At 54.1% G+C, this 25,367-nt stretch overlaps 9 protein-coding genes across 9 annotated transcripts; 1 reads left to right on the forward strand and 8 right to left on the reverse strand.

Moving 5' to 3' along the window:
* Window positions 1–430: 430 nt before the first annotated feature.
* LTR77_000059 (uncharacterized protein) lies at window positions 431–3,577 on the reverse strand (the record flags this gene model as incomplete). The annotated part of the gene is made up of 2 exons (XM_064797327.1): window positions 431–3,477; window positions 3,529–3,577. 2 exons carry the CDS (start codon window positions 3,575–3,577, stop codon window positions 431–433), a joined length of 3,096 nt encoding a protein of 1,031 aa, XP_064663561.1.
* A 955-nt stretch (window positions 3,578–4,532) lies between these two features.
* ILS1 (isoleucine--tRNA ligase) lies at window positions 4,533–8,018 on the reverse strand (the record flags this gene model as incomplete). The annotated part of the gene is made up of 1 exon (XM_064797328.1): window positions 4,533–8,018. One exon carries the CDS (start codon window positions 8,016–8,018, stop codon window positions 4,533–4,535), a length of 3,486 nt encoding a protein of 1,161 aa, XP_064663562.1.
* A 316-nt stretch (window positions 8,019–8,334) lies between these two features.
* LTR77_000061 (uncharacterized protein) lies at window positions 8,335–9,080 on the reverse strand (the record flags this gene model as incomplete). Its single annotated transcript, XM_064797329.1, is given in 3 exon segments — window positions 8,335–8,435; window positions 8,453–8,619; window positions 8,749–9,080. 3 exon segments carry the CDS (start codon window positions 9,078–9,080, stop codon window positions 8,335–8,337), a joined length of 600 nt encoding a protein of 199 aa, XP_064663563.1.
* Window positions 9,081–12,346: 3,266 nt separating this feature from the next.
* Window positions 12,347–13,133, reverse strand: LTR77_000062 (uncharacterized protein; the record flags this gene model as incomplete). The annotated part of the gene is made up of 2 exons (XM_064797330.1): window positions 12,347–13,043; window positions 13,099–13,133. The coding sequence occupies 2 exons, from the start codon at window positions 13,131–13,133 to the stop codon at window positions 12,347–12,349; spliced, it is 732 nt and encodes a 243-aa protein (XP_064663564.1).
* A 634-nt stretch (window positions 13,134–13,767) lies between these two features.
* Window positions 13,768–14,505, reverse strand: LTR77_000063 (uncharacterized protein; the record flags this gene model as incomplete). The annotated part of the gene is made up of 1 exon (XM_064797331.1): window positions 13,768–14,505. One exon carries the CDS (start codon window positions 14,503–14,505, stop codon window positions 13,768–13,770), a length of 738 nt encoding a protein of 245 aa, XP_064663565.1.
* A 473-nt stretch (window positions 14,506–14,978) lies between these two features.
* LTR77_000064 (uncharacterized protein) lies at window positions 14,979–17,432 on the reverse strand (the record flags this gene model as incomplete). The annotated part of the gene is made up of 6 exons (XM_064797332.1): window positions 14,979–15,661; window positions 15,702–16,272; window positions 16,384–16,448; window positions 16,518–16,897; window positions 16,959–17,142; window positions 17,213–17,432. The coding sequence occupies 6 exons, from the start codon at window positions 17,430–17,432 to the stop codon at window positions 14,979–14,981; spliced, it is 2,103 nt and encodes a 700-aa protein (XP_064663566.1).
* Window positions 17,433–18,519: 1,087 nt separating this feature from the next.
* On the reverse strand, window positions 18,520–19,540 carry LTR77_000065 (uncharacterized protein; the record flags this gene model as incomplete). Its single annotated transcript, XM_064797333.1, has 2 exons — window positions 18,520–18,568; window positions 18,603–19,540. The coding sequence occupies 2 exons, from the start codon at window positions 19,538–19,540 to the stop codon at window positions 18,520–18,522; spliced, it is 987 nt and encodes a 328-aa protein (XP_064663567.1).
* A 414-nt stretch (window positions 19,541–19,954) lies between these two features.
* Window positions 19,955–21,721, reverse strand: ADE4 (amidophosphoribosyltransferase; the record flags this gene model as incomplete). The annotated part of the gene is made up of 1 exon (XM_064797334.1): window positions 19,955–21,721. One exon carries the CDS (start codon window positions 21,719–21,721, stop codon window positions 19,955–19,957), a length of 1,767 nt encoding a protein of 588 aa, XP_064663568.1.
* A 1,449-nt stretch (window positions 21,722–23,170) lies between these two features.
* LTR77_000067 (uncharacterized protein) lies at window positions 23,171–25,003 on the forward strand (the record flags this gene model as incomplete). Its single annotated transcript, XM_064797335.1, has 2 exons — window positions 23,171–24,342; window positions 24,391–25,003. 2 exons carry the CDS (start codon window positions 23,171–23,173, stop codon window positions 25,001–25,003), a joined length of 1,785 nt encoding a protein of 594 aa, XP_064663569.1.
* Between the last annotated feature and the right edge of the window lie 364 nt (window positions 25,004–25,367).

A 25,367-nucleotide genomic window follows, 5' to 3' on the forward strand; every position in this document is an offset into this window, starting at 1 on the left:
TCACGGTCCCTAAAGCTCCCCCTCATTGGCATGTTGTCGCGGGCACTAGCGGGTGTCCACACTCTCTGCCTGTTGGTGCAGGCTTTGGAGGCAAAAAAATGCAAAAACATTCAGCAGACGGTATTCCCACGTGGTCACCCACCGTAGTACTAATCATCCGATTCGCAGCTTGAGTACGGCAGAGCGGACGGGATGCCCTATTATTCTGCGATCTGTGGCCGAATGTAGCATCTTTAGTCTCGAGTGTAATATATCACCATCATTAAAAGACTCAGCCCGTGCTGTCCGAAGGACCATCTGCAACGATCGAAGTAGTGGGTAAGCCTTATGTGGGCTATGCGTTAGGTCTTGTGGCAGTTACGTTCATGGAGAGCGAAGGGACAGACTGCAACATGTATGGATGACTGTTGGGAAGTCTTCGTGATATGCATCAGCTACTCTTCAAATGTCCGTCATCACTCCCCCTAAACCTCCCAGCACCCGCGAACCTGACACTCTTATTCGTCCCACCCTGCACCGAGCGCCCCAGATCCGACCTCCTCAATGCTGACAACGGCCCAGCTCCGCCAATCCCACCAGCCCTCAGCTTCCTGGAGAAAGGTGTGATCTGGGGGGTGAGACCTTCCGTGGCAGTTCGGTCGAACGTCAGTCCTTCTCCACTCTCTTCAGCGTTCGGCAGCGGCGCAGGCACGGTGGCGAGGTAAGCCGTATCGAAAGCCAATGGGGTGAAAGTTGCAGGCGTAGGCAGCGGACGGAAGCGGCCAGCTCGGCGCGGACGAGACGGTGTGCGCATGTACCCTGGCGTTGACTGCAGCTGATCCTGCGAAGGTGGTGAGGATAGCAGTACTCGATCAGGAGCTCTCGAACGTGAGGCAGCACGACTCGCTGGTCGAAGACTAGGGCTCTCCGGCTCTGCTTCCTCGACTCGAGCATCTCTGCCGCGAAGGACTGTCGACCGCCGAGCCGCTGTTTGCGTTGCCCAGTGGCGAAGCATCTGCTTGATATGCTGATCGCGGTTGCGGAGCCATAAGGCTTCAGCGCTTTCCACCTTGCGTGCAGCTGTGAAGTTCGCCCACTGCACTCGTCGGAGGGCATCGGCGAGGACCGCCAATTCAGTCTCGCGCTTGAAGCTCTGTGCCTGCTCTGCCATCCGCTCATAGTCGGTGTGCTTGAGCCGCATTGCTTCGAGAGCGGACGACAGCAGCTTCCGCGAGTTGATCTCCGTGGCCTGAACATCCAGCTCACGGTATCTCGCGCTTCGCTGACGCAAGTGCTCGAACGCAGCGACGCCAATATCCGCTGACCGCACCTGCGCCTTTCTCTCAGCTTCGGCCTCCATCGACCTTACTGCAACGACTGAAGCTCGCATCTTGATCAAGCACTCCCTCGCGAGCCTTATCTTGATCCTCGCGCGCACCTGAACGTATGCTGCTCGCCTGCGATCAGCAACATGTTCTGTCGTCTTCTCTCTCCAGTTCTTCAGTGTCCCGGCGGTAAGACAATAGAATCGAGCATCAGCAGCCCATTTCGCCAGCCGCCGCGCATGATCAGTCTGATCCTTCCAAGCTTCGAGTGCCTTCGGCAGGGCACGACTCATGGAGAACTCCACGGCAGCCCGCTCAGCGTCCTCTCGAGCTCGCATGGTTATATTCAACCGGACCATTCCAAAAGCCAGCCGACGTCTACGTTGCCGCTCGGCGAAGACGATTTCAGCATTCGCAAGTTGGTCCCGTTCATCTTCAACCTTCGCCCGCCACCATGTCATGGCTCGCCCAAGTATTCGACCATCGATTGTGCGCTGAAACAACCGCAATCGCTCCTGCAAAACCCATCGGTACAGGTTCTCAACCAAGACCCGTTCGTTGATCTTCTGCGCCAAAGCTCGACACCGCAGTGCATCGTTCCAATTGGTCCAGGCAGTTTGCAGGAGCCTCTGATGATCGACTTCTGCGGCCTGCTGCGAGAGACTTAGGTGAAGACGCCAGACGCGCAGGGCTTTGCGAGCAGTGTTCAAGTCCACTTTTGCTGAGACCGTGCGTGCGATGGGGTCCAGTTTCGCCTGGATGCCAACACCGTGCAATGTCCGTGAGGCCAAAGACCGCTCGCAGTGTTTTTGCGCCGTGGTATTCTGGGTCTGTCGAGCGTGAAGCTTCCCAGCGAGGAGGCTCAGGCTTCTTCGAAGCAATCGAGAGCAGTACACATCTTCTGCTCGCTGCTCACGGTCCTGTCGTTCTTGGCACTTGGCGTCAAGTCGATCGAAGGTCCGCTTCTGTACCCTCTGCTCATGCCAACCCTCCACACGTCTTCCGCAGAACTGCCAGAACCACCGCTTCTTGCACTTCCTGAGCAAAGTCTCCTCGTACCAGGAAACTGCCTGCTCTTTAGCCAGCAGCCTCGCCTCGACCTTCTCTCGCCAGATGGCAAGATACTTCTTGCAGAGAATGCTCCGTGCCTTCGCCTGATTCTCAGCGGCAATGGCGCGCCAACGGTTGAAGTAGGAAGATCGCAGAATCTGGCGACGTGCGACCTCAACGCAAAGCTTCTCATGCGAAGTCGACGTAGCCCAGTGCGTGAAGACTTTGCGAATGAGGAAGAGGTCGCGTCCGCGCCTCGCTCTCTCTTCAGTCTTCTTCCAATGTCGTTCTTGATGCGCCAGCTCGCGCTTCTCTTTATAAGCTGCGCGCCAAGCATCATAGGATTGTTGAAGCAGCGCGCGACGATCGTGGTCGATTGCTATCCCGAAAGCGTAGTCGTTAGCTTGCCTTATCTGAATAGCTGCGCCGTACCAGTGGTGCAATGCTGATCGAGCGGAGCGAATCGCACAGGTTGATAAGAAAGCCTCAGCATTCATGTCGAGTTCCTGTCGGGATGGATAGAGGTCCGCTGGGTTGTAGTTGTAACGGCCTTCGGCTGAGGGCGAGACGTGTTGCTGCGTGTTCGAGTAAACCTCTGGCTGTCTGCTAACAGGACGGCGAGCACTTGTCGAGCGTGCTCTGCGCTCAGTCGTGCCGATCCTTCCTCTCCGTGGCGGCAGCTTCAAAAGAGTCCCTCGTGGTGGCGGCGTCGGAGACGGATGTACCGACTGCGTATGCTCACTCAACCAGGTCTCCTCATACCGCGCCTCGTCGAAAGAAACCCTGCGCTTGCGCCGCTCATCCAGTCGCGCCGAATCCCGTCTGACGTCTTCCGTCGCTGTAGTTGCATCTTCTCGGCCATTGTCCTCCTCGCCCAAGACAGTAATACCCAATGCCTCCAAAACGCCTTTCAGCTGTTGCACGAGATCAATCCTTCTCCTTTCCCGATTGGCTCCTCTCGTGCTCTCGCCAACGCGCATAAGGTACCTGAAGATCGCTCCATCACGCTGGCCTTCTAGTCCTCGTTCGGCGAAGATCTCATCGTAGGCTGCGAAGAGCGCCTTGAAGGGAGGTTCGTGCGATCCGGATGCGCGCTTGCATATCTCGTACAGTAGTTCAACATCTACAGGCAGGTGTTAGTCGCGCGTACTCTAGAGAATAGGATGAGACTTACCAGGGTCGTCTAGGTAAGGCAGCTCATCATAATCGTCGCGGTCATTCATATGAAAGTGGTAACGCGAAGTTTCCGCCGCACGCGCTTCGAGTACGGCCTGGTCATCTGGTGTTGCGCGGCATGGGGGGAGTGGTAGGTCGCACTGCTATCGCATGCCCTGTATGATCTGTTTGCAAGCAATACAAAGTCGTCTCGACGTTAGGGTGAATTGGCGCGAAAGGTGATGTTGAAAGCGCGTACGACACCAGGAAGTCGCGTTGTTGATGTTGGAGATCGGCTTGTAAATCTCTCAAAGCAGCCTAGGTCGGCCAGAGCGGAGATACGTGTAGCCGACGACATTCACTTCGACTTCAATGATGCTCTCGATCGGGACAAGCACATGCGCAACAATGCCAGGACGCACACGACCGATCGAGAAGTTCGCAGAGGCCACCGCGAAGTGTACGGCTGAAGTAAGGTGGACACGTCCCATCTACCTAAGACAAATGCGCTGACCTTCGACAAGGGAGCTGTATACGGCAAGTGCATTGCCTCCAACTACCAGAATGTCTCAAAGGATATGTGTGCGAAGGAGTTCATGGCGCTGAAAGACTGCTATCTGGTATGCACTTTCCCACGTCGTTCCGCGGCGTCAATGACTGACAACGTGAGTAGAGAGCTGCCGGAAAGAAGGGCTGAGCATGGATTTGCCACAGCCAATATGAGCGCATTGCGAGGTAACAGTAGCACGCCAACGGCGTAGATGCAAACGCAGATTGAGAGAAAAGAGGCTCGCTCGAACATGGGTGCCACGAACTTCAATATTCGGAGATCTGGAGCATTTGTAGGCTTCGTGGAGCACGAGAGAGGAATGGGAGATATCGGTGTACATCTTGTACAGCAATTCCATACCATCTAGAGCAACGATCAATACTGTACCGACAGTCAAGCTCGTCGTTAAACCGCGTCATACGCTCAGCGCAGTCAGTCAATCGTCCCTCATCAAATCATCAAACACCCTCCATCTAAACCTTCAACAACCTCAACAACAACCGTACATCCTTAACCTCCGCCTCTTCCTCCGCCACAGCCTCCTCTTTAGCCCCGCCATCCTCAATCTTGACAACCCCCAAACTCGCAGCCTTGGTAATAGTCCCCGCCTGCTGCACAAACATCTCCTCCACCAGCCTCTCAGCCTCTAATCGCGAAGCCTCACTCACAGCACCTTTCTCGCCCTTTCCGGCCCCATCGGCGCCGTCGACAGTAGCAGGTGAGAGGACGGAGTAGGCGAGCTTGATGTCGTCCGTCGGTACCAGATCAGCGCGTTTGCGAAGGCGCTGAACACGGTTGAGTACTTCTCTTGCGAGGCCTTCCTGCGCGAGCTCAGGGTACGCAAAGGCGTCGAGTAGGATCATCACTTCCCCTTCAACAGCAACTTCGAGGTCGGCGGTCTCTGGACTCTGCTTCAGCCCGCGCTGGACCCGGAGGTCTTCGGCGCTCAGTTGGTGACCTTCCACTGTGATGGCGCCGGTGTCCAGGAAAGCATGGATGTCTGCTGATGAAAGCTTCGGCAACGCTTTCTTGATACTGGCAGCGTCCTTCTTGAACTTCATGCCTAAGTTCTTCACATCCGCTTGCACGCTGTACTCGACGCCGTACTTGCTCTCTTCGGTGGTGAGGACGAGGTCGCGGATGTTGAGCTCTTCTGTGACGTAGCGTTCAAGAGTCTTGACGTCTTCTAGGAACTGCTGGTCTTGGTGCAGCACAATGAGCGTCTTGAGCGGCGTCTTCAAGCTGAGTGTTCGCCGTTCTCGCGCTAGACGACCCAGCTCGATGACTTTCTGCATGCGGCTCACTCGTCGCTCAACGACAGGGTCGAACAGTTCTTGCCGTACGGTGGGAAAGCGGAGGAAGTGGACGCTGCGTACATCCTTGCCTTTTGTGATGGACTCGGGCAGGTGAGGTGCTAAGCGCTGGAAGATGTTGTCCGAGAGGAAAGGGATGAATGGGGCAAGGGCTCGGACAAGGGTGTAGAGGACTTCGTAGAGCGTGTTCAGGGCGTGAAGGGTGTCGACAGCCTCTTCCGAGTCACCGTCCGCTTCTGGCTTGGCGCCATTCATCTGCACGCCATTGGTAGCAGGCTTTGCTGAGGCAGTCTGGCCTTTTAATCGGTTGCGATTGAAGCGAATGTACCAGTTTGTTGTGTCGTCGACCATCTTCAGCAGCCTTGGCACCACAGTGTAGAGCCTGTAGCCCTCCATCTCTTGATTGACGTACTGCAGCAAGCTCTGTGTAGCAGCCAGGATCCAGCGGTCCATCACGTTCTCGTTCGACTTCTGCATCTCGGGATCGAAGACGAAATCTGAGCCAGTGTTCTTCTTCAGCAGCGCCGCTTGTTGCGCGAAGAAGTTATACGAGTTCCAGAGCGGTAATAGCACGCCAGACACGATTTGCTTCACGCCCATCTCGGAGAAGCGGAGTGGCTCACCGCGGACCACTGGTGAGTCGATGAGGTACAAGCGAAGTGCGTCGGAGCCGTACCGGTCGATTACCAGCATGGGATCTGGGAAGTTGCGGAGAGACTTTGACATCTTCTTGCCGTCTTCTGCAAGGACGATGCCGTTGACCACACAATTCTGGTATGGGAACGTGTTGAAGAGGTGCGTGCCCAGTACGCTCAAGGTGTAGAACCAGCCTCGTGTCTGATCCAATCCTTCGGCAATGAAGTCGCCTGGGAACTTTGAGAAGAGCGCTTTCCCGGGTCCTTCTGTCCGCGACATGCCGGAATCAGGTTGTGACGAATCGTAGTCGGGGTATGAGAATGGGTAGTGGGATGAGGCGTACGGCATGCTACCGCTCTCGAACCAGCAGTCGAAGACTTCAGGCACCCGGTGGAGCGTACCTTTGCCTTGCTTCGATGGTATGGTGATCTGGTCGACGCTGTCCGGGTGGAGGTCTTTGATCTCGCCTTCATAACCAGATAGCTGCTTCAGCTCGGCCACTGAAGACACGCAGACGACCTCCTTCATGTCATCTGACACCCACAGTGGAAGAGGAGTGCCCCAATATCGGTTCCGGCTCACGTTCCAGTCTTTCGCTGCTGAGATCCACTGATAGAAGCGACCCATGCCGACCTGTCGAGGAACCCAATGCGTCTTCTCCAGGTTCTTGAGCATCTCAGGCACAATGCTCTCCACCTTGATGAACCATGACGGCACAGCTCGTTGGATGAGCGGTGTCTTCGACCGTGGGCAGTGTGGATATCTGTGCGTGATCTGAGACTTCCTCACCATTCGTCCTTGACCTTCCAAGAACTTGATGATGTTCTTGTCGGCAGCCTTGACATGTTGGCCTTCGAAGTCCGGCACTTCTGAGGTGAACTCGCCGCCGGCGTTGAGTGGGTTGGGTGGTGATCGGTCATAGTCAATGATGCCTTCTCGCCAGCTGATGTTATAATCGTCCTCACCGAATGCTGGTGCTTGGTGTACGATGCCGACGCCCTCGTCGTCCTTGACGTAGGTGTCTAGCAGCACCCTGTAGCCAACGTCTTTGAACGATTCGACGAAGTAGTTGAAAATGGGCTTGTACTTCCAGCCAGCAATGTCTTTGCCTTTTAATTTGCTGAGGATCTTGTACTTGGCCTTCTTGGGGTCCTTGTAGAGAACCCGCAGTCCGGCCTCGACCATGAGGTACCGCCTGTCGCTCTCCACGTCATGCACGATGAGATACTCGTAATCGGGATGCGCGCAAAGGGCGATGTTGCTGGGTAATGTCCAGGGTGTCGTGGTCCATGCGACGAAATCCAGGTTACCGCCGACTGTCTTCAAGACCTCCTCGACCTTCTGCCTGACAGCTTCTGGCTGCTGATCAGGAGGCAGCACCGGGAATGAGACTGTGACTGCGGGATCCTGTACATCCTTGTACTCCTCCGTAGCTTCACTCTTGCTCAGAGGAGTGTTCAAGGCCGTGCTGTAGGGTAGCACTCTCGCGCCGTGATAGACCATGCCCTTCTTATGCAATTGTGCAAACACCCACCAGCAGGTCTCCATGAAGCTGGGATCCATGGTCTTGTAATCGCGGTCGAAGTCGATCCAGCGGCCTAACCGCCCAATGACTTTCCGCCATTCCCCAGCGTAAGTAAGCACCTTCTCGCGACACCGTCTGTTGTACTCTTTGATGCCGACCTTTTCCACCGCCGCTCTCCCTCGCACGCCCAGCTCCTCCTGCAGCTCCTTGTCCACAATCTGCTCAATCGGCACGCCGTGAGTGTCCCAGCCAAAGCGCCTCTCCACATACCGACCATTCATGCTCCAGTACCGCGGGATGATGTCTTTGATGGTGGAGGCGAGGAGATGGCCATAATGGGGCGTCCCTGTAGCGAAAGGCGGCCCGTCATAGAACACATAGGGAGGGTCGTCTTTTGACAACTCGAGTTGCTGGTGGAAGGCATTTGTGTCGTCCCAGTGGTTTAGCATGCGCTCTTCCTCTGCCGGGAAATTGATGGAGCCCATGATGGGCGGCTTCTCCTAGTTAGTGTCCGCTCTCGGGCTCAGATTGTCGTGGCCGTGATGCTTTTGAGGGGAGTTGGTGTCGTCGAGAAGGTTTACACTGGTTGCATGAAGAAGCTGTGACTGGACTTTTCGAGCTTTCGAGATGCCTTTTTCTGTTGCATGACTCGCGCGGATCTCGAGGCTTGACTTCGCTCCAGACCACACCTCCTCCGAATACTCCATCGACGTCCTGCGTTGCACGAACTTTGGTACAGCCTATCGTGAACACTCGACGACATTGAGAAGATTACACTGATGGCTACCAACGGACTTTATGCTATCTGGCCTCATTTCCTCTCAAGCGCTCATCCGTCTTGTCTCCAGGGGCTCTTGGTTTCCCAGCGCCGTTGAGTCCCCATTGCTCATCTTCTGCTCGCACTAAAGAACATGTATACCAGGGTTTTCAAGTACTCGCTCAGCGCTCTCCGCTTTGTCCAAACGACCAAGGTTCCATCGAATGTATGCACACCCTCCAAGCATGACCACAAACAGGAATGCACAGACACCGCCATGCTCAACCCAGTCGCTCTCGAGCTCGTCGAAATGGAATTTGCCATCTTTACTGGCGAAACGGTGGCACCTAGAGCGGTGAGAAGGGTCAGTAAGTAGTGCAATAGAGTCGCCCGCTTCGAATAGCCGGACGGTGCTTGGATCTAGCTGGAAAAAGTAGCGAACTACTGATTTGACTTACTAGTCGATGAATCTAAGGTAAGATTTGCAGGTGTAGCACGCTTCTCTGTCGGACTGTCCGATCCATGGGCCAGCATCACACCGGGTCACGATCGGCTCACTCTGAATACCAAAGGTGTAGCTGCGAGGGAGGCCGAGACAAGCAATTCCCATGCCAAGGATTTCCACGCAGTAGAGGTAGAGTGGAGCGGTGGTCATAAAGTAGAATGAATATGCCGCAGCTCCTTGGTTGATGCGGTTGTCGCGTTTGTCGAGTTGAAGTAGCCTGACCAAGATGGACATCCAGGGGATCATCAGAATGGGGGCAGCGATGCGATATGTTTGGATCCCCATCTTTGAGAGATGTGGCGGAGAGGTATACAAGTTTTCATGTGTATATCAACACACTCGTTCCGGGGGGTACTGAACAGGACAGGAAGGTGTTGGCTCGTATAGTGCCCTGCCTTCTGTGGGAATCATCTGAGCTCACTGGAAGCAGATCAGGGGAGACCTGGTACCTGGAATTGGATATAGTGCTTGTCAACATCGTTGGTCTCGTTTGTCGTACCCAAAGATCCATGCTTGCTACTCCGTGGTTCGAGTGCCACATGTGAGTACGTGTATCGCTCCAGCATCCAGTGTGTGGATGAAATGCAATCGCGATTCATGATCTGCTGTTTTCATCTCATGCCCCCGATGTTCATCGTAGCGCGACAGAGAAGTCGCGATAGACTGGTTGACCACAGCTGTGGCTTTTGCCATGAGATCACCTTTGTTGTTGTCGTTGAAGAGTTGGTGTTGTCGAGAAGATTTACTGGTGGGCGGGATGCCATTTTCCGTGCATGACTCGCGTGCATCAGAGGCTTGACTTCACTTTGGATCTTGACTCCCCTTCGAACACTCCATCAACAACGTCGGCGTTTTCAATACTTTCAAGGTTTCAGAACTACTCGCGATCTGACCCGTCTCTGAGGACAGACTCGGCGACATGAAGAACACAATACTGCTAGCTATCTCTGTCTACCGACAGATGACCGCACAATGACCCCTTCTACCCGCTACGGACGACATCCTCCTGGCCGTGCAACACTTTGGATCTATGGACCCCATTCGTATACCTGCAATACCTCACAGTCATAAATCGAATGTTGAGCTTTCGTAGCGATGAACCCAACGAAACCCGTCCCACCAGTGCACGATACCACTAATTTCGCGCGTCTCGCCCAGGCGGCTTCCCGGCTTGCAGGTCTTCAACTCGTCACCGTAGCTTGCTGGAACAGGTTTCGAGATTGGTGCATCGAGGCCCTTAGACTGCAAAGACCCTACACATGTGGCGCCGGGCATTGCAAGCCTGGAAGAAAGATCTTCGCTGGATCCAGCCGCTGCAAGATCACTCAGAAAATTTGGCACGTTTGCGGCACGTGCCGTCTTGCCCTTTTCATGCATGTTTGCTAGCTTCGCCTCAGCCTCCCTGTCTCCAGCCACGGCTTAGAGCTTGAGGTCTTCGATGGGCCCTAAGGCGTGAAGATTTTCTGGCGGTTCTTGGCCCGGGTGGGTTTCACGCCACTTCTCTCTGGCAGTCTCCTCTCTCTTCTGCTTCTCTTTTGCATATTGGGTCTTCCACTACTCCGTTCGCTTCGCGCGCGTTCGCTTCGCGTGCCGACCCTCTGGAGATTGTCCTCCTTTGACTTTCATGCCCATCTTTTGCTTCTCGCGGTCCCCGAGGACAGCCACTGGATCACCATGGGCCGCTTCTGGACGACGCTCTCTGTCATAGGAAGCCCGCTTACCACTGGTCTCCTCACTGGCCACGGTCGTTGTCCCTGGACCATCAGCGATGGTGGCATCGTCTCTGGTCTGTACATCCTCCAAATTGGACCCTCGACTATCGATATATAGATTGTCCTGGCCGTAGAACTTAGCACAAGATGACGAGCACAGGTCATGCTCTTGTTGGTCCTTTGATTGCACACTAAACCGCTTTAGTTGGCAGACAATTCCAGTCAACTCGGGCAACTTACATGCATCCATAGCATGGCCAGTTTTGACCGGACATGGTTATTAGGTCGGCTTGTACAGCAGACTCCTCGATGTCTTCCGGAGGAGTCGGTGTCGTTGTTGATAGTCAATGTTAGGCGGAATTGGTAGACCGGAGTCGAGATGTCCTGACGGTAGATTCGATTGATGTTGATGGTTCTCAGTGCTGGTCGTGGCTGGTCTTGGAGCTGTGGAAGAAGTACTTGCGGAGATAGAAGGAGATTGCTGCAAAGCAGTCCCAATATACCGAGCGAAGGTTTCTTCACAGTATTGACTGACTCCTCGCTGGCTCACATTCCTTACTGTTCTGACCTTATGATCTACACCACGGTGGCATTGCACCGCCGAAGACAACACTGGCAGATCTCCTGAACACCTTAAACTGCCTGACAGTGGACTTCTACCTGCTTCCTCCCAGCTCTCCAGCGAACATGATTCTACATTCCATACTGTTCTCTGAAGATCTGCACAGGCCAATCATGTGATATGCTTCACAGATGCAAGAACATCGCTCAGTATTCATGCACAGGAAATCGTCGGCTACATGTTGCTACCACAAGTACTACGCATCGGCAAGTAAGACATCCACCTGGTAGACAACCCATCCCCGCCAAACGCGTTAGGAAACAGACTCCTTTGCGTCTATACCGAAGCTTCTGGGGCCTTGGATCTCCGCCTCTCAGCCGGCATATTTCCTGCGCCTTCGCGGGCTGCGGCTCTGGCGTCCTTTCGCGATTGGAGACGCTTTGCATCGTACTCTTTATCCTTCAATCTTCTAAACTTGAGAGCGTCCTTGGCCTCTTGGTCTCCATAGTCAGCACCTTGACGTAAGTCTGCTCTCTGCTGTGCCATGGATTCCTTGTTGGCCTTCTTTTCTTTCTCGTGTTTCTCGACGGCCGCTGGATCTCCACTCGCCACTTTCTCTCGAAGCTCTTTGACTCACCCTCTCGCTGTTGTCCGACTCCTCGCCAGCGTGCGACATTATCCTTGCTAAATATGTTTGATTAGTCGCTGCTTACCTTCAGAGCGATTCTGGAAGATAAGTCTGAGAGCAATGTTGAGAAAAGTTTTCGAACTGTCACATGAGGACAGTCTGAATCGGTTCGGTATCATGTTCAATGGATACATACAGCATTCTGCTATGCAGTCTGATGCCACAGATCAAGCACACCTGCACCAGCCAAATTCAAATTCATGAAAATCATTGAAACAAAAAGTTCCATTAAACACTATGGAAGTAGACATGAGAGTACCCTATGAGCGGTACACAACCGACGACACAACGTGTACTCGACTACTCGTCGTTCCGATGGTCGAACGGTCCACGTTGCGAGTCACTCCTCCAATCACGGTTGTTTAAGCGACTCGAAGGTCAATTACCGTGGACTGAGTGCCCTGGAAACTCCCGGGACTGCCATACCTAGGCTCCAGTGTGCATAGGCAGCGAAGACTGTGTCTCCACTCGTGAGAATCGTGTCTGTGCAATGAGTGGCTCTGCTCGCATGCCTCCGGGAGCTGTGGTTCGGAGTTCAAAAGAAGGAATTGGAGTGGCCGTTGCGTCCACCGGAACAATCTGAAGTTTCCTACTTCTTGCGTTTTTGATTCCGTTCCCTACTTCTTGCATTTTTCCGCTCCTTGTCACGCCTTGCATCCCGCACCTTTTGTGCCCGTTTCCTACTCTCTATAGCGTCCTTGGCCATTTGGTCTCCAGTCTCAGCCCTCTGCTGTGTATTTGCCCATTTGTCTGCTTGATCTTCTCTTCTCTTCTTCTTGATCTCCTCGTGGCGTTCGATGGCTCCTGGTATCCCATTTGCCGCTGCTTCACGAAGCACCTTACTATCTCGACCGTAAGATGCCCACGCTAGCCGGTCACTCTCTTGATCCGCGTTGAAATGCTCAGATTGAGTGGATAGCATTCCTGAGCTGGTCTCAGCTCGGCTGTTAGGTCGTGCGTCCTCATCGTCCGTCTCGCCGTCGGCGTCCCGCTCGCTATCATAGTCGCTGGCCACGCTTTCTTGGCCGTCTTCCAGCCTACCAGGCCGGGGCTGATGTTTCTTGACATAGCCGCCATCTGCAGATCGCTCATACTCATCGTCAGTTTCACCATCCGCATCTAGCTCATCGTTGTACTCCATGTTGGTGGTGCTCGCATGATCGCTCGTCGCCGCATTTTGCAAGTTGAGTCCTTCTTGCCCTTCGAGGATCGAATTGTCTCGGTTGTAAAACAAGGCGCAGAATTTAGAGCCCAGCTTATGCTGCTGTCGGTCCGTTGAGCCAGTGCTAGATCAAGTCAGTGCAGAACAACATTGATACATGTGGGGTTAAAGTATCATACATGCATCCAGTGCATCGCTGACCTTGGTAGGACATTGTCCGAAGTCGACAGGCATGGATCGCTGAACTCGCAAGATCTTTGTTGGCAGAGCTGTCATAGCACTCGGTTGACTGGATAAAGTTATTGGGACTGCTTGGAAGAAGTTCGGTGGACGTGGATTGTTGTTGGCGGTGAGGATTCTCGGTGTTGTGTATTGGAAAGGTTGATGAATGAGAAGCGAGGTTGAGGCTGCTTATGTAGATATTTCGGAGTCAGTGGTGAATGCTTGACTTAAAGATAAAGGGTCTTTGTAGCAGGCTTTGGTGAATGCTTGCGGTGCTACATCATTCACTACTCACGCATAGTTTGCGAGCCATATTCCCTATCACAGTCCTAACAAAAGACTGTGTCAATCTCGCCTTTCGTGGTACGTTGCTCATCAGCGACTGGACACTATGGCCATCACTTCCAACGAGTCAAGAGTCCGCTTGGTACACCAAATGCAAGGTCGTACAATTTGCTGCATACCGACTATAACCTATGATGGTCAACCTTTGATTATGATCCACGACCAGAGCAGCAGATAAACAGCCTTTGTACTCACCTTGCCGCGACATCGATTTCTCGTGGGGTGATTCTTTTGCTCTCCATAAGAATGTTTCTCCATCAACCTCAGTTTCTCAACCCATGCTATCCTGCGGCATCCCAACGCGAACCGGTCCAAGTATACATCACGCCGTTGAATTGGAGCTGCTCTCCAACCTGTCGATCTCCACCTTGAGCTGACGCCTGCCGTGAGCGCACGTTACTGGCCGTAGGCGGCGGCCGTTCAACATCCCAACTCCAGCCATTCCACACAAACACGCCGCTGTTGATGTGACGCCGTTCTCCGACTTTTCGCTCCGGTATCTCGATCGGTTCGTCCGGGGGCGAAGTATCTTGAAATACAACGTTCTGTTCCTGTGACCCTTGTCCGGTATTCACTGTGCCAGCTTCCTCGAGCCTCCGCCACTGCTCGACTGCTTGCTGCGCCCTGACGTCGCCGTTTCTTGCAGCCCTCTTAATATCTGCAACAGGACCCAAGCTGACGCCTGTTCGTGCTCCTGGTGGGATTGTGTTGGGTCCTGTTAGGAGTCCAAGCAGGGTGTAGCCAGCGTTGAGTGAAGGATGCTCACAACTAGAAGGCGTGCTGTCATGCCGACTGGAAGCCAGTGCCGGTGACACGGGCGCTGGTGGGTTGAGGGGACCGTGGGAGACACCAAACGTCGGTCGACCTTGGTTCAAACAGTTCTCGCAGGCGAGGTCTGCCGTTGCAAAAGTGTGATCGTCTAAGTTTTGGGAGTTCGTGCTGCGTTGCGTGAGCGTGGAGTCCAGAGAAGCTTTGCGAGGGTGAAGTACCTGCATCCGTAACACTCGTTTGCTGTCCATTGCATCTCTCCAGCTGAATCCATGATGTCCAAAGGTGATCGGCAACCGGGCCAGAAGAAAGCTCTCGAGTCTGAAGTTGGGCCTTCCGAGTTGATGGTCAATCACTGTATCGACATCTTGTCACGTCATCTCCTGATGTTTGTCTGCTCCGCCATCACATGGGGTCGCCGGTGAATGAGGAGCGACGTGCTTTGGCCGACAGTAAAGAATACTACAGAGGCGAGTCGTCGCACGCAAGGGGCGGTTACCGCGTTGCGCACGCTGGAAGTCGTGGTTACAAGGCTTGTCCAGTTGGCAAGTACGTCTCACGCCCATGAGTGCTCTTCTGATTTGCAACCGCCATCACAGCGTGAAAGCAACAGGCGACGGCAGGTGAATCAGTAGCTGGCGAGAAACGAACGACGGTGGCAAAATGTTGAGCACAAGGTATGACTATGGCGGCGATGGGTCTGGTCATCGGCGCCATGGCGCTTCTAGTCTTGAGGTGGTGTTTCTCGTATGAGAGGGTCATCCGAGTCCCTTCGAACGACATCCGATGGAGCTTGATATGACATCCTAGAAGGTCCGGCTCCAGCAGCAGTAACCATGTTACCAGGAGACATTGACGGATCTATACCAGAAGTGCTGCTGCTGGACCGTGTTGACCTCTGCCCAGAAGGTCCACTGAAGCCTGGATCATGCGTCTGCCAGTCTTCGAACAATCCGGGATTGAGTGCGTACCGGGCGCTCGCTCGTGGTATTGCCTTTTTGTAAGCGACTCTGCCCTTGCCAGAATCCTCCGTCGACTTGTCCGAGAAGTCGATCCATGCTTCTGAGATCCGGCTTTCACTTGGAATATCGGCAGACGTTTTTGGTTGAGCCTCAAGCCCTTCTTCTTCCATACGCATCAGGAACTTGCCCACCTTCCAGGCCGACCATGAACTCCATACACACTCTTGCCTTGGATGTCTTGCCAGTAGTTCGAGGGCTCGTCGTCGAAGGGAGGGGTCGCGGCACCTGGCGCAGACTTCGTACAAAGGATCGACTATGCCGAGAGAAAAAGAAAGGGTGGCTGAGGGTGCGGAAATGAATACACCTATCGTCAAGAGAAGCCGGGTCAGCAGCTGTTTCGAATACTCGATGCCATTCGAAAGGACTCGAAGAACCCGCAGTGCGCCTGGGTAAGCTCATGAAGGCTCCCACCAAGTAGGACTTACCATTTGTCTTCCATCTAGCTTCTATCACTGATTTATCAGCTTGCTTGCTGTCCTCGAGCACTGCCTCTGCTAGGTTTACAATTGCTGCAAACTTGTTGGTGAAAGCATCCCAACCTAGCTCTCCAAGAGATAGATCAACATCAGACAGAATCTCGGCCACGGTTTCATGAGCTTTGAGTATCATAGCCGCTTTGCGATCAGCCGGGCTCAGCTTGTCGTGCTCCCTCGCTAGATATTCCGAAAATGCCTTCTCCCAAGCTGCCAGCCATGGACCGAACAGTAGATGCTTCTCCGCATTCGCAACGGCCAGATCATAGAAGTTATCGTCAAGTTCCATGTCGAGGAAGAACGCCGTAAGCTGGTTCAAGACCAACTCCAGGCCAGAACGGGCCTCCTGCATGCTGTTGAACGATGTTGGCCGTTTCGCATTGATAGCTTCCGGGTCCGGAATCATATTGTAGTCCTTCCCCATGAGACCTTTGCTCATTCTCTGCAGATTGCGCATGAGCACTGTCAATTGATCGAGTTCAACGGCAAACGAACCAATGTCCCATCTGTTATTCTCAGGATCCTGCAGCGCCATGGTTAGCCGATGTTTGATACAGAGAGTGGACACGAACGCAGGCCCTGCTACTCTCTCACCCTATTGACGGGGCAAGAGAAGGTTCGTGGGCGTACATACCATGGCGTACTGTTGCAATAGGCTGTATCCTTGCGTCGCGTGTATGATGGCCTGCTCGCAGTGGCCTAAAGACAGAACAAGAAAAGTCAGCGGAAGTCTTGGATCAGGTGAGATTCAGTACACCGCTATCGTACCCTGCAGTGCCTCGAAGCAGCAGAACAAAACGGCCGATGTCAAGAGAAGGCGCAGATTGGGCTTCGACCCTCGGTCTGGATTAACGAGGAGCTTGATCGACTTGTTGCAGTATTCTAGTGCTGAGATGGCATGTCGATCTGAAGTCTGCTGAGGGTTGATTGAGCCTGTCAACAGCTTCTCGTGGAGCGCCCCAATTGCCGCGATCGCATGACGAACAGCAGGTTCGTGGCGGCCGGCTTGGAGAACCATGCGTTGCCAGAACGGCGAATCGAAGTAGCCAGCGAGCTGAGGCGCCGAATGTTGGACGAAGAACTGCAGTGCGTGCTGCTCATGCCTATCGTCACTCCATGGCATGTCGATGGGGTCGGTTCGGACGCCTCTGCGGAATCATCCCTCGTCAGCTTGACAGTGACGAGCTGTACTGATTCATCAGAACGTACAGCGCTGTGTCTATTATAGCATTGCTTTGACGGCGGACCTTCCGCACATTTGCCTGTTCCTGCTGCTTCCGCCGTGGTCGTTTCAGGGAGGATATGCACTTCTCGCAGAGCTCGATGCCGCCGGATGAACCGTCCTTCTTCTCGCTGGCACGAACAATGCACTCGTCACAGGGAACTTTGGGTGCTGTATACGGAAGGGCTAAGAATTAGCGGACATCTCAGGCATGTGGGGGAGTCTTCCAAGGGTGCCGTACCTGCTCGCCTCCCCCTTGGCCGCTTGCTCGAAGAGCCACTGCTTGACGCTCGATCACTCATATTCGTAAGATCTTGCAAACAATCAAGAATCGTAGAAACGATGGTAGAAGGATTGGCGCTCCGCGAAATCAGTTCGACGTCTTCTCCCACCAAGGCACCGTCGGGCGCACCGGCGTCTTCTAAAGTCTCAGCCATGATCCAGACATTCGTCTGCGACATCAGAGATATGCTCCTTGCCGCGGCCGAAAGGTACAGATGGCGCTACTCTCTGGTTTGCTAGAGAACAGCCACTGGGCTGCTAAACGAGTGCTACCAACACGCCACGCACGGGATCTGCGGCGGACATTCAGCATAGCCGGCGGCTGCAACGTACAGACTCCTCGGGGCCGGTATGTCGAGGCACCAGAACGGGCCACAGGCGACGCATGTAGGGTCGGCGAGCGATGGGAGTTGCGGGAGAGTCAAGTTGGCGGTGAATATTAGAAGAGCTCCTCTACCAGGTTAGATCGAAGCACAAATTGAGCGACGGGTAGGGCTGATGGCGTGAAAGCGACCACGAGCAGGCATGCTCATTGGCTGCCAGTTTCTTAGAGTCGGAGAACCACGATCGCTGCTTTGAAACCCTCTGCACGTGAATATGGTTGACTGCGGCTTCGGATCAGGTTCTTGCAACGGGTGCTTGCCGATCATATCAAGAACAGGAAAACTCGCTGCGAGGGAGACCAACATTGCGCAGTGCCTGATGTCTCTGAACATGCGGGAATAACGGGTATTTCTAAATGCGCTCAGTGTGCGGGCTGGTCGTTCTGTCAAGATACGTTGCCTTGTGCAGGATGCGGTCAAGGCAACGACATTCTGACAGCGAAATGAAAGGGAACAGGATGCTGTTGATGCTTCCATTGTGCTTCTCGATTGGCTGAACAATACAAGCCACTTCCAGCGGTTTAAAGTGGCCGTAAGAACGCCTCAATCGCTGACTCTCCTGTCAGTAGCATGAGACACCGGTGAGTTGTTGTCGTTGTCTTCCCGACCCACGGCCTTGCCCTTGAAGCAGATATGGTAAGCAGGTAAATGGGGCCAGAACAATACCGCTGTCCCGCAGATCTTAAAATCAGCCCCAAGCCCCAGTCACGCTACTCTGAAAGCAACTTCCCAACTCAGTTAGACTGTGATCGAGATATTCCCGTCTTCTGCTTCACTTCAGAGTAAGATGGTGCCCGCCTCGTTCGAGTGCACCGGTGAAGGCTGCGGACCATCCATCTGTGTGGAAGTGGTGGGAGACATTGCTACGGCCTGTGCAAGATCCTTATGCCAAAGCAGAATGAGCCTCACTCGTCACCCAGTATTGATAGTATCTGCCTGCATCTTTTCTCACCCAGACGTACACACCTCGCCAGCAGATCTGTGGTTACTACCGCCCCGCCACTCTTCTCAACCCTCAACAAACTCTTAGTCCCATCACGCCTCGAAACTAGCACGACCGTCAGGGTTTCGGCACACACGTCCTCTTCAAAGCCGTCCGGGTCGGCCAAGACCCAGCTCTCCGCCTGGTCTCCACTCTTGAGAGGAGAAGCGGTCGTGAAGATGGCAGAAGTGGAAGCAACAGGCATGTCCCGGAGCCGCAATCCAGTCGCTTCTGCCAGACGTGGAGAGCACACGATCATCTCACGATCCTGATCCCAGTGCGCCTTTGGTAGAATTGTGTTTTGAAAAGCCGCCATAGTCGCAGTCCACGCCGTGTCGATTGCGTTACCATCCAGCGCAATGGCCAGAATGTCAATGTAGAGTACCCAGTACGCCTTCGTCACCTGTCGCGGTCCTTCGTCGGGTAGGTCTTCATCCGTGTTCGCCTCAAGGTGTTTGATCCTCAAGTCGTTGGGGTCTATGATGTCGGAGCTATGGAGAAGGGCCAGGATGCGATAAGTGAGTGACTGTGCAAGAGGACCAGGCGGATTTCCGGGCAGATGCGCCGGTGAGCACCCAGTACTCAGTTCGACGTTCGGCACCAGTATTCCAAGGTGCTCGACGAGGTCATCGTCATCTAGATCGTCGGGTGGCGGGTGAGGAAGGTCGGATGCCAGCAGGATCTCAGCGCGGACACCGCAGACAATGGCAGTATCGCCACACCGAACGACTGCGCTGCCGTTGCTGTGGGTCAGAGAGCCAGCATTGACTGTTGGTATTCTGTGTTCGTCGAGTTGGCGTCCATTGGGGCGGATTGAGCTTGGCTGCTTGAGATGCGCATGCAGATATGGGCCTGGAGTGAGTTTGGCAAAGGTCTCTCGTGGGAAGGACAGCCCGGAAGAAGCGGTCGTGCCGTTCGCCATGCTGGTTGCTGGCAGTGCTCAAGGTTTAGCAGGTGTATGACTGGTCATCTATCCGGCTGCATGTTGGTGTTTGATGGGGGATGATGAATCTCAAGCACGCGGGTTTGGGACATTAGATTTTCTGCAGAGGTGCCTCAGGCGTCATATCACGTGATCTGCCAAAAGCATTACATATATCTGGGAGAAGTGAACGAGCCTTCGTCATTGTTCGTTGGAGACGGTATCCTTGCTAGAGAGTTACAGCGCTACTCTACTGATATATTTAGGGGCGCGTTGCGGCCTCTTGGCCTGCCAACCCATGACGTATTCCACAGCAGCGAGCTTTAGCCTCTACCTCTTCCAGTCCCATGCGCCAAACCCGCTAGAAGTGCACCACAAAGCAAGATCCGCCACCCATCCCAAGAGTGAGCCTTTCTACTGATCGTTGAGGTTGTACAAGGCGACGTCCTGGCTTTCCCGGTGCATTTCCTCCCGCCCATTGGCACCATCAGCACTTCCGTTCATGCCGCTTTGCCTTTCGTCCATCTGTCCATTCGGTTGCTGAGCGCCATCGTCTGAACCGTTGCCCCTAGCAACAATTTCACCGGTGTTGGTCACGTTCACGCCGTTGGCTGCCATCTGGACCTGCTGTGGGCCGGCGGTGCCTTGTCTCACAGCTTCGAGAGCATTGTCGAAGACCTTCTGCTTCTTCGTCTCGCCTCTGATGCGCTCGAGATGGTCGAAGTACTCGTCAGGCACTGGCGTGACGTACTTTCCGCAGAACACACCGACTTCGAACTGCTGTTTCGCCGGGTCGCGAGGACTGTCCTGGGCGCAAGCAGATTCTAGGTCGGCAAGACTCTGATACACGACGGCATCCGCCCCGATGTGCTCGGCAATCTTGTTGCTGTCGCGCTCGTGGGCTACCAGCTCGCTGGGGCTAGCCAGATCGATGCCGTAGATGTGGGCGTTCTTGATCGGAGGTGCACAGCTGCTGAAATAGACCTTTCTAGCTCCAGCCTCTTTCGCCATGCTTACGATCTCACGACTAGTGGTCCCGCGCACGATGCTGTCGTCGACCAAAAGCACGTTCTTGTTCCGGAACTCCACCGGAATGGCGTTTAGCTTTGCGCGCACTCCACGCTGCCGCGCTTGCTGAGAGGGCATGATGAAAGTGCGGAAAATGTAGCGATTCTTGACAAAGCCCTGGCAGTATGGCTTCTTGAGGTGCTTCGAAACTGCGTATGCAGACACGAGGGATGTTTCTGGAATCGGGATGACGGCGTCAATCTCTTTGAGCTGTTCTGGGCCGAGTTGGTTCTGGATCGTCTCGGCCAGGCGATAGCCCATTAATTGTCGGGATCGGTAGACAGAGATGCCGTCGATGATACTTTCAGGGCGAGCAAAGTACACATACTCGAAGATGTCCGGTGCATACGCCTGTTGGGGTGCGACTTGGTGGAAGACAGGCTCGCGGCCGCGCTCAATGATGACTGCTTGGCCCGGAAGGATGTCTCGAATGTTGCCGTAGCCGTTTTGACTGAGCGCGACCGACTCTGAGGCCATCATGTAGTCCATGCTTCCAGGGACTTCAGCAGACGGACGCTCGCCGAGCACCATCGGCCGGATGCCGTAGCTGTCCCTGAAACCGATCAATCCAAAGCCAGCAAGCATAGCAGTGCATGCCCAGCCACCTTCGCATCGCTTGTACATCCTTTCAAGAGCGGTGAAGCAGTCTGAGGCATTCACACGTGCTTTACCAGTCTCGTTGAGCTCATCAGCAAAGATGTTCAACATCAGCTCGCTGTCGGACTCGGTGTTGATGTGTCGATGTGCTTCTTGATCGAGATACTTCTTGAGGGCTGGCGCGTTGATCAGGTTACCGTTGTGGGTGAAGCAGATTCCGTATGGTGAATTGACGTAGAATGGCTGGGCTTCCGCGTTGGCGCTGCTTCCGGCGGTGGGATATCTGAGATGCCCAAGGCCCATGTAGCCAGGTAGATCCGCGACTCTGCGGCCATCGTGGAAGACCTTCGACGCCAGTCCGTTGCCCTTGCACTGAGAGATTTTGCCACCTCCTGAACAAGTGGCAATCCCGCAAGCATCTTGGCCGCGGTGTTGGAGATAGTATAGCGCCTGGTGGATCTCTGGTGCGGCGTCCGCTGCCGGAGAGGCCAGGATGACGGCCAATATGCCGCACATGTTGGCGACTTGAAGGTGTTAGTTGAGGTGATCTGCTCGTGAGAAATCAGCTCATCGTTCCTATGCGGATATCATCGTTTCGAGAAGAGCTGACGAGCTTTTCAGACAAGGAGTCAAATGTATAACCACGGTTGGGTCTTTTGTCGATCAATCTTTGGTTTGTTCATCACAAGATGGTGTATGTATGGCAAGAAATCGCGGGTACTCACAGGTTCGCGGGCTATGGCGGCTGCGGTCTGGTATCGCAGATGTATCTCACTTGCGCCTCAAAGCGAGAAAGTGTAGCATGATTAGCCTTTGTGCTGTCGAGCGCGGTGTTTCTGTGAATTTGCGACATCGTTCTCCCTCTGATAGTGGGCATGTGAAGAAGTTTTTCCTTCTACCGGAGAAGTGACGGAAGCTGCTCGGGCCGGAAGAAGCCGGCACTCTCTTCCGACCTCACTTCACTTTGACTTTGTTCGTCGCGAGACTTGCACTCCTCCAAGACACGCCTTGAATTTCGTCAGACTACGCGTGCTCGTGCTTTTTGAGATTGCATGATACCTCATAGTCTACATACCACTCATGGCGAGCCGGCGCCAGCTGGAAGACTTGCGAAACACCTGTCCTCCTCCCCATTCAAGAAGGAGTCTACATCGAACCGTGAGATCCCATGAATAGGATATTGCACCCTCGAGAATGCCGGAAGAGCTGGTATGGCATGTTCCTCTAAGCATACGACAAGTGCTATGCTCGGGTTCATGTGTTCAAGCCACGCACGTGCGTGCAATCCCCTACATTCACATGTTTCTCCCGCATCAAGTGACATTCCTGCCTTGACTCTCTAGTCTTGGTCAGCTGAGCTCCTACAGTCCGCAAAGTTAGGTGCTCGAACTCTCGCTCGTTGGTTCAAGAGCCCGTGATTGCTCCCATACAGTTCTTCGTTCTTCACCCTTCTCAACAAAGGATGAGATCCGATGCGTCTGCTCTCTTTCGACAGACACTACAGCAAGCAGACAACAAGCTACGTCTTCTGTATCCGGCCGCAAACCACTCGTCACATGCATCTACCCGCGAGCTGCGTTTCAGCATCGCTGAGTTGAGATTGCTCTGACGTCACGGACAGGAGAGCTTCTTACAGTTGCTATTTTGCTTCAAGACACCTCTCTCAACTTCTTTGACCACGACAGCTTTGTGCCCAGCTTGCTTGTAGGACTTGACCATTAGACTTTCTTGACACTCACAGCTGGACTGGTCTGTGGTGATGGCCTGAACAAATACAATACCGGAGTGGTATGTGGGATCCAGCCGCTGAAGATTAGTTTTCACTGACGAAGGAACAGCTGTCACCTCAAGAACTTCACATTTGGGCCAGCTGGAACGCTGCTGCAACCTCTACTTCCAACTCCACCCGCCAACTATCCTTCGCAAATGCCAACACCAAATTCTCTCCACTGAGCAACATCAACAATGACACGCCACGGTCCCTTCACGGGGTACCGTCTGCAGCCAAACGCTGAAGTTATCGATCTTACAGAGTATGATCGTGTCGGTGCATCTGCAGGAGCTGCGCGTCAAACCGATGTCGACACACAAGAAGATCTTGCGGCAGACTTTCCGATGCTCAGCATCGAGGACGACGAAGACGGACAAGCTCCTGTTGGTTACACTCCGCCAATAGACTTGGACGAGGAAGCAGAAGATGATGTCGATGAGTTACGAGAGCTCACACCAAGAGAGGTTGCAGACCTCTTTTCGCGAGCGACCACGACGCCACTCGGAGCTCAGGCTGTGATGACTCCTCTCGGCTGTGTTGAAATCGACATGTGTATCGAGCTGTCTGACGGCGACTTCTTGTGTGTCAAGGGCTTCACCCGCAATCACGTGAAGGGCATCCTTCTGCGCCGCACGCGGTGGATGCAAGGCTCGCTTCCTAAGAAGTGCAACGAAGTGTGCGCCATCCTCAAGACACAAAGCGCTCTGGATCCCGGCATAGGTGACTGCCTAGTCGTCCGCAACCTGAACGATATCGTAGCTATTCGCGACATCATCTTCACCAACCAGCCATTCCCGAACCTGAGACTCAATATGCTGGAACAGGCCGAACAATGGCCGGACAATAGCTTCTTTAAGCTTGGGCCTCTCGTCTGCCGCTGGAAGAAGACCGTCGTTAGCGACGTATCGAACAAGGTCGTCATCGAAAGCATCACCAAGCTCAATCAAGATGAGTGCACTACCGGAACCGGCATTCCTCACTACGTACTTCGATATAACTGGATCGGCTCTCACGTTAGCGATCTCCTTCAGTATGCCTACGGCGATCTTTGTACCGGCGGCGGCGGCACTGCGAGAGGCGCATCTGACAGTGGATTCGTGCTCAAGTTCTTCCTCGACCACTGGAAGGACGCATGTCGCACTCTTCGGAGGAACTGGCGTGATGTTGATATCCTACACGCGGACACCTTCACCTTCTTGACCGAGATGGACGACCAGAGCTTCCGTGTTGATGTTCTTCACATCTCCTTCCCCTGCCAGCCGCACAGTCCTGCGCACACGACCGAGGGTAAAAATGATGAAGCCAACATTGCCACCGCCTACTCTGTCATCGACATCCTCAAGAAGTGCAGGCCTAGGATTGTGACGTGAGTATCTTCATTCCACTTACTCAAGACACCTGCTGACCTTCATAGATTCGAGCAGACCTCTGGCATCGTCACGCACAATGGAGGCTACCACTTCCGCGCCCTTCTACACCAACTCACGGCAATGGACTACGGCGTCCGCTCCGGAATTATCCACTGCGATGAATACGGAAACTGCCAGCCTCGCAAGCGTTTGATCATCATCGCCGCATGCCCCGGCGAGACGCTTCCACCATTCCCGGCACCTACCCACGGCAACTCTCTTCGTCTTCAGCCCCGTGTCACCATTCGAGACCGTCTCCGACCGCTTCGCGACCGCGCAATCGAGCCACACATGCAGTACTCCCATCCCAAGCCCGGCATGCCCTACAGCGACAAGCAGCCTCTCAGGAAATGCATCACGACGGATGGGGGCGATTCCAACCTACACCCTAAAGGCGATCGCACCTTCACGCTGCAGGAGCTTGCCGCGCTACAAGGCTTCCCGCCTGAGCACCGATTCTATCCAAAGGTGCAAGGCGCGACTAGTATCAAGAAGCAGATCGGCAACGCGGTACCGCCACCTGTTGCGAAAGCGATCTTCTTACAGATTATCAAGACGATGAGAGAGACAGACCGTGCGATGGCGGCGGAGCGGGCGAGGGTGTTTGTCATTGACTGAGGGCGTGCTGAGGTACATCGAACATGACAGCAGAAGATGGAAGAGATCACTCGATCGACGACATCACGCACGTTGTCAAGAGCTTGGGACTTTGCGCCGATAATTACGCACACGACTGTTTTCCGATCAGGGCTTGTCTGGACACACCTATGGCAGGCTTCACGGCAGCACAGCAGCATCATTTCCAGAAAGAACAACTCTACTACGACACGGACAGCATGATGCCGCCACCATGATCGGCGAGCATCATTCCACAGCATGGATTCCCGACAGCAGGACATCATCATTGTGTTTGGCTCGCGCGACTTTGCAGCCTGGACGTCACCAGCAGCATCACTACTAGCGAGCAGATCTTCACTCAAAG

Source organism: Saxophila tyrrhenica, assembly GCF_035928015.1.
Source record: "Saxophila tyrrhenica strain CCFEE 5935 chromosome Unknown scaffold_1, whole genome shotgun sequence".
NCBI classification, from domain to species: Eukaryota; Fungi; Ascomycota; class Dothideomycetes; order Mycosphaerellales; family Extremaceae; genus Saxophila; species Saxophila tyrrhenica.